Raw genomic sequence first — 7,636 nt, 5'->3', positions numbered from 1 at the left:
TAATTTATAGCAGCAATGTGTTAACAGGAAAGACATTATCCTGTTCTACTATTTGAAAATCAAACTAGAATTAGAATATTAATTTCAGTCAGTCCATCACCAGATTGGTATGCAGCGGCTGGAGAATTCTCAATAAAGATATTGGAAAGTCTTCAAAAAGTAATGTTGAAGAGAAAAAGTAATGTTGGGGCAGGTATTTGGCCTAGTGAAGATGTGGCTTGGATCACCTGCATTCCAGGTCAGAGTGCCTAGGCTGGAATCCTGGCTCCACTCCCAATTCTAACTTCCTGCTAATGCACACCCTGGGAGACAGCAGGTGATGGCTCAAATACTTGGGTCCCTGCCACCCACTTTGGAGACCTGGACTGAATTCTGGGCTCCTGGCTTCTGCCTAGCCCAGCCCCAGCTGTTGCCCACAATTAGGGAATGAACCATCAGATTGAAGATCTCTCTTTTCTATCTCTCCCCTTCCCCCCTTCTCCCCTTATAAATAAATACAAAATAAGTAAATAAAAATAAATAAATGTTGTGAAAGGGGTCAACCAGAGAGGGGTCAGTCCCTTTTAACTCTGGGAGCCTCTGACTCCAGATCTGTCTGCTCTTTTTTTTTTTTTCTTGGTTAATGGCACTAGGCTCACTGGTGGCACCGCTTTGGGTTTCAGGGTGGGAGCAGCGGTCATTTCCAGATTACTGGTTCGCAGCGTGTGCCACAGCGAATCTTAGTTGCTTTCAGATCACTGCCAATTTTAGGAGCGTGTTCATTTGCTTGGGGATCCGCCTCCCCACTCACTCTCAGGGTCCTTTGCCCTAAAGGACTTTGTCCTTTCTTTAGCAACTGGTCACAAAAGCACCCTCGGCGGCGGGACAGTCCCGCAGAAGCCCGTGGCGAGAGTCACTCTGTCTGCCTTGTCCCCTCGCGGGAGAGTCCACAGGAAGCAGTGCCTCCAGCGGTCTCGCGGCGGTGAAGCCGGCACCGGGGGCCGCTAGCGGACCGGGACAGGAGCCGTCGCCTTAAGGGTCGGAGCTGGCAAGAGCGAAGCTGGGGCCGCCACAGCCGAGCCGGGAACGCCGTTTGCCCGGGCCGAGGCGGAAGCCGGAGCATTTGGAGGACGGGACCGCGGGAACCCGGAAACGCCAGGGCTGCACCAAGCTGGCAACAGCGACGGCAGCGGGAGCTGGCGGCGCTGCGGGTCAGCGGTCGCGGCGGACCCGGCCGACTCGGCAGCCTGGGTCGCCCGGCGTTGCTGAGCCGCAGCCCCCAGTGCGCGCAGCCGGAGGAGCTGCGCGGGAGGTGAGCGATGAGTGCTTCTGGCTAGGGCCGGACGCCCGGAGGCCGGCGGCTGCGGGGCGGCGCCGGCAGCTCCTGGCGGCAGCCGGGGGCGGCGTGCTGGGTGGGGGCCGGGCTTGATGAGAAGTCAGTCTGGGTGAAGCGGTCTGGGTGGGCGATCTGAAGTCCTGGCTAAACTGGGGAGGGAGCCGATGAAGTGACGCCTTGTATCCCCATCGGACGACGTGCGGAATGTGCTGGGTGGAGGAGGAAACAGGTCTTGAGGAGAGGGGTGTGTCAAGCGAATGAAAACGGCTGTGTGTGCCTCAGAGCCCGGGGCGCGCCGAGCCCAGCGGCCGGGCTGCAGGCTGGGGTCGATCCCTGCTGCAGCTCCCGGGGGGTGTGTAACCCGGTGGTGTGGACGGATCCACCCGAGGAGGACCCTGCGCTCAAGAAGCAGGGACTTCAAGAAATGGAAAGGATGCCCTTGGTGAGGCTGTTAGGAAAACGAGGGCTGTTTGAGGCCGCGTGAGATTCCCGGCAGGACAGGTGTGGGGGTAGCGATGGGGGGGGAGTGAAGAGGGAGGGTTTCACCTCCACCTTCAGGAAGGTTGGTGCACACGAGTTAAAGAATAATGTCGATGTCCTTTCGTGACTTTGTAGTAGAAGTTGAAGTGTTGTATTATGTTCTCTTAACGTCAGTGTTTGAAAATGGAATGAGAGTTAAGTCTTTTTTTTTATTCTTTGAAAGCCAACATTTCAACTGGTAGTTACAGATGAAATTTCATAGTTTCCAATTTGGTGCTCTTACTGTGGTAAACTCAGGTTGTTTTCTTGAATCCCGGGGGTGATTTCCAAATTGGTATTTGGGATCCTAACTTTCCTCCCAGGTGTTGGTTCTACTTCAGCATCTCAGATTCTGTTCTTTCCTTTTTCATCCTCAGGACCTTTGTGCTAAATAGGCTCTTCTTTCCTCTTATTTGGACTATAGCAGTAGCCTCCAAACTGAACTTGCTACCCTCAGCTTGTCCCACTTCTAGTCACCCCCCCATACTATTTTTTAAATTACAATTTATTTATGCATTCATTCAGTTTTTATTTAATTATGAGAGAGAGCATGAGTGAGCCAGAATGCTAGCATCTGCTGGTTCACTTCCCAAATGCCCTCAACAGCCAGGGTTGGGCCAGGCTAAAGACCACAGTCAGTAAATGAGTCCTGGTCTTCCACGTGGGTGGCGGGTGGGGGCATCACCTACTGCTTCCCAGGATCCACATGAGGAATCCAGAGTGGAGTGGGGAGAGGGCAGCACTGTGGTGTAGTGGGTAAAGCCACTGCCTGCAGTGCCTACATCCCATGCAGGCGCGGTTTGAGTTTGCTCCACTTCTGTTCCGGCTCTCTGCTAATGATTGCCGGAAAGCAGTAGAAGATGGCTCAAGTCCTTGGGCCCCTGCACCTGCGGGGGGACCGGGAAGGAGCTCCTGGCTCCTGGCTTCGGATTGACTGAGCTCTGGCCGTTGTGGCCATTTGGGGAGTGAACCAGTGGATGGAAGACCTCTCTTTCTCTGTAACTCTGCCTTTCAAATAAATAAATAAATCTTAAAAAAAAAAAAAAAAAGTGGAGGATATTGGGCCCAGACATTTTGATTATGGGATGAAGACCACCCAAGAGATATCTTAACCTCCAGGTCAAATCCCCTTTCCTGTACTACTACTACTTTTTTTTTTTTTCTTTTAAACAAAACAAAGCATTTACTTGTTTTATTTCAAAGGCAGAGAGACAGAGAGAGGGAAAATCTTTCATTCACTGAGTCACTGTCTTAATGGCTTCAGTGGCTGGGCTGGGCCAGGCAAGAGCCAGGGGCTTGGAACTCCATCAGGGTCTCCCATGTGGATGGCAGGGTTCTAAATACTTGGACCCTCTTCTGCTGCTTTCCCAGGAGCATTAGTAGGTAGCTGAGTCAGAAGTGAAGCTGCTGGGACTTGAACCAGTGTTCTGATATGGGATGCCAGCATTGCAGGCAGCAACTTAACCCACTGTGACACAATGCCTGTGCATGACCCCCCACCCACTTCCTACTTGTGAAAGCTGAAGGTTTTATACCATTCTTTGGTGGTCATCCTCTCATGGTGACTCTGTTGACTCAAGAATATATTTAAAACTATTTAAGGAGGCATCAAAAGTCCTTCAAAATTTGAGTGTTTGTATGACTCCAGTAAAATCATATGGCCTTTTCATTCCTTATTGTTATTATTTTACCCTATATATCCTATTTTTTTAGCCAAATGAATAATTTGAAGTATAATCTTTCTGAACATGCTATATGCCTACCTGCCTTGATCTTTGCTTATATCCTTTTCTCCTACAAGGAAGGCCTTTTTTTTTGTCTTTATTATATTTATTTATTTTTTGGACGGCCTTTCTAATCATATAACAATATACTTCTGAAGAAATATTTGTTACAATACATCATCTGTGGGCTGGTGTTATGGCATAGTGAGTAAAGCCACTGTTTGCAATGCCAGCAACCCATATGGGTGCTGGTTCGTGTCCTGGCTGCTCCACTTACAATTCAGCTCTCTGCTCATAGCCTGTGAAAAGCAGCAGAGGATGGCCCAAGTGCTTGGCACTCTGTCACCCATGTGGGAGACCCAGAAGAAACTCCTGGATCCTGACATTGGCCTGGCCTAGCCTTGGTCAATGAGGTTATTTGGGGAGTGAACCAGCTAATGGAAGATCTCTCCCCTCCTCACCTCTCCCCCCTGCTCCCTCTCTGTAACTCTTTCAAATAGATACATTTTTTAAAAAAATCATGTAATGAAAGTGTTGAACTCTTTACCTAAAATAGAGTTAATCTTATGTATATAAAGCTAAATGAATGTAGATCTTAGTAAAAAAAAAGACTGGAAACAGGAGAGGGAAGAGGAGAGGTAGGAGAGTGGGTGGGAGGGCAGGTATGGTGGGAAGAATTATTATGTTTCTAAAGTTGTATTTATGAAATGCATTATGTATTATGAAATGTATTATGAAATGCATACATTTTTTAAAAATCATGTAATGATTATTACATGATAAATTTTAATTTTATTAAATGATAATTTCATTAAATTTAAATTGAATTTTATTAAATGATAAATTTTTTAAAAATCATGTAATGAAAAAAAGTCACTTACAGTGCTCCTGGAGATAAGGATAACTGTTATGGTGTCATCTTTTTTCAGATTTTTATTGATAGTCTTATATTTGAAAGTACTTTTCCATGTCTTACTACCTCATTTCTTTCTAGAATTAAGTCTTTGAGATGGGACAGTTATTTTCACCTCCATTTTGTAGATAAAAATGTTGAAAACCAGACAAGCCCTACATACACTCCTTAGGCTGCCTCAGTAATATTTGAATAGACACTTTGTATCCACAAACATGTATCTTAGTAGGAACTGAATAGATTGAATGAATAACTAGATAAATAGAATGAAGGGAAATAATCTTTCAGTTGGAAGCCCAGTCTTTTTTTTTTTTTCTTTTTTTAAGGTTTATTCATTTATTTGAAAGTCAAGAGTTACACAGAAAGAGAAGGAGAGGCAGGCAGAGAGAGAGAGAGAGAGAGGTCTTCCATCCGCTGGTTCACTCCCCAGACGGCCGCAACAGCTGGAGCTGTGACAATCTGAAGCCAGGAGCTTCTTCCCGGTCTCCCACGTGGGTGCAGAGGTCCAAGGACTTGGGCCATCTTCCACTGCTTTCCCAGGCCATAGCAGGGAGCTGGATCGGAAGTGGAGCAGCCGGGTCTCGAACCTGCGCCCATAAAGGATGCCAGCGCTTCAGGCCAGGGCGTTAACCCACTGCGTCACAGTGCAGGCCCCTTCACACTAGGGTTCTTATGCCCTGCAGGTCCCTCAGGTCCCTGTGGCCAGGCCATCTGGCTACCTCTGGAGTGAGTCGGCTCCTCCAACATCTGGCCACACCGCTGCTGCACGGAGGAGGTTTCCACTCTTGGCCTGCTCACCCGGGTGGCTTGGGGTCTTCACATTCTGGTAGCCGACTGCGATGGCATCCCGGAGCACGACCTCTTTGGGCGTTCCAATGCGGCGCCCCCTATCGGACCTTCCGGAAGCCCAGTCTTAATCAGTACCTGTGAAGTATGACTTTTGAACTTTTTAACCCTTTCCTGAAAATCTTAGAGAAAGAAGTTTCTATTTGATGTTGGTCAATTGTGGAATTCTTTTTTGGTGAAATTGCCAGAAATGTAAGAGTAAATTGTAGACCCATCTGGGCAACATTTCAAGCCTGAACATCAAACTAACTAGTTAATAATGTCATTCACTGCTGTGATTTATTTATTTTTATTTTTATTTTTATTTTTGACAGGCAGAGTTAGTGAGAGAGAGAGACATAGAGAAAGGTCTTCCTTCTGTTGGTTGACCCCCCAGTTGGCCACTATGGCTGGTGTGCTGCATCGATCTGAAGCCAGGAGCCAGGTGCTTCCTCCTGGTCTGCCATGCGGGTGCAGGGCCCAAGCACTTGGGCCATCCTCCACTGCCTTCCCGGGCTGCAGCAGAGAGCTGGACTGGAAGAGGAGCAACCGGGACAGAATCTGGCGCCCCAACTGGGACTAGAACCCGGGGAGCCGGCGCCACAGGCAGAGGATTAGCCTCGTGAGCTGCAGCGCTGGCCAACTGCTGTGATTTATTATTAAAGTTCAAATCAATATGAACTGGCAGCATAAAATTAGATTTCAGTCTTCAAAGAATAGATGCTAAGTAAATGTCACCATTCATGAAGGAGTATAGTACTACAGCTATATTCTAATTTTTTTATTTTTTTTTATTTTTAGACAGGCAGAGTTAGACAGTAGAGAGAGAGACAGAAAGAAGGGTCTTCCTTCCCTTGGTTCACTCCCCTAATGGCCGCCACGGCAGGCACTGTGCTGATCCAAAGCCAGGAGCCCGGAGCTTCCTCCTGGTCTCCCATGCAGGTGCAGGGACCCAAGGACTTGGGCCATCCTCCACTGCCCTCCTGGGCCACAGCAGAGAGCTGGACTGGAAGAGGAGCAACCAGGACTAGTACCCAGCGCCCCAACCGGGACTAGAACCCGGGGTGCCAGCGCCGCAGGTGGAGGATTAGTCAAGTGAGCCACAGCGCTGGCTTATATTCTAATTTTAATCATGGTTTTTAAAATGCATTTTGTTATATAAATTTGAGAATGGAATATAAAAATATGGGAATGACTTTAGAAGCTAGATGAATGTTATTTTTCTTTTTTTTTTTTTTTTTAAGATTGGTTTATTTATTTGAAAGTCAGAATTAAAGAGGGAGAGAAAGAGAGAGGTCTTCTGTATGCTGGTTCACTCCCCAAATGGCCACAATGGCTGGTGCTGAGCCAGACCAAAGCTAGGAGCCAGGAGCTTCTTCCAGGTCTCACACATGGATACAAGGACCCAAGCACTTGGGCCATCCTCCGCTGCTTTCCCAGGCACATTAACATGGAACTGGATCGGAAGTAGAGCAGCCAGGACTTGAACCGGCACTCATAGGCGGAGGCTTAACCCACTATGCCAGCTCCAATATTATTTGTTTTTCTATCCAGATTGCTTGCCCAGAATTCTTATTGGTTTATCATCCATATTGGATATACCATCTGAAAGGAGATCCAAGAACCTGTTTAAGATAAATTACTGTATTATTTATTTAGAGACAAGCATTTTGATTGAAAAGTTAGGCTACAGGGACTGACTCAGTGGGTTAAGCCACCACCTACGATACTGGCATCCCATACCAGAGTGCCTATTTGAGTCCACACTGCATCACTTCCAATTCAGCTCCCTCCAAATTTGCTGGGGAAAGCAGTGGAAGATGGCCCAAGTACTTGGAGCCCTGCCACTGGCCTGGAAGACTTGGTTGCAGTTCCTGACTCCTGGCTTCAGCCTGGCTTAGCCCTGGCTGGTGGGTCTATTTGGGGAGTGAACCAGCTAAAGGAAAAATCTCTCTCTGTCTCTTTGCCTTTTAAAAAAATAAAATAAATCTTAAAGAAGAAAAAGCATGCTAGGCTAAAAGAAAGCTGAAACTTTTAGGTCATATCAGATAAAATGCTAAAACAAGTTCCTTCCACAAATAAAGTATCCTTATATGACTGTATTCCTACTGTGCCTAGCTTTTTCAATAGAAGTTGAATAGGAAATTTTTTCCAAATTCTTATGTGTTATAAGTCCAATTCCAAATATTTCTAGTAGCGTTTTTCTGTCATGAATAGGTTTTGTAAAGGTATTCAAAGAATAAGTCGTTGTAGATTAATAACCACTTTCTTTGATTTATGTTCTTTAATCATCCTACGAGATATGTACTATTATTACCACTTGAGAGATCAAGTACTTGT

The 7,636-nt window shown here is 46.8% G+C and overlaps 1 protein-coding gene across 3 annotated transcripts in view; it reads left to right on the top strand.

Annotated features, from left to right (window-relative positions):
* The first annotated feature begins 1,022 nt into the window (after nucleotides 1–1,022).
* The window catches only part of SLC35A3 (solute carrier family 35 member A3), a 73,131-nt gene continuing 66,517 nt past the window's right edge, over nucleotides 1,023–7,636 (top strand). Inside the window, exons 1-2 of one of the 3 annotated variants that reach the window (XM_002715839.5) lie at nucleotides 1,153–1,291; nucleotides 5,155–5,402. Coding sequence is in view for 1 of the 3 variants with exons in the window: in XM_070077990.1 (XP_069934091.1) it covers nucleotides 1,740–1,757 (18 nt within the window). In the remaining 2 variants the exon portion in view is untranslated. Of the gene's footprint in view, nucleotides 1,292–1,535; nucleotides 1,758–5,154; nucleotides 5,403–7,636 lie in introns of those variants that run through there. The other 2 variants (XM_008264828.4, XM_070077990.1) reach the window with 2 other exon arrangements.

The sequence above is a fragment of the Oryctolagus cuniculus genome, chromosome 7 (assembly GCF_964237555.1).
Source record: "Oryctolagus cuniculus chromosome 7, mOryCun1.1, whole genome shotgun sequence".
In the NCBI taxonomy this organism is placed as follows: Eukaryota; Metazoa; Chordata; class Mammalia; order Lagomorpha; family Leporidae; genus Oryctolagus; species Oryctolagus cuniculus.
This window is presented reverse-complemented; position numbering and strand designations above follow the sequence as displayed.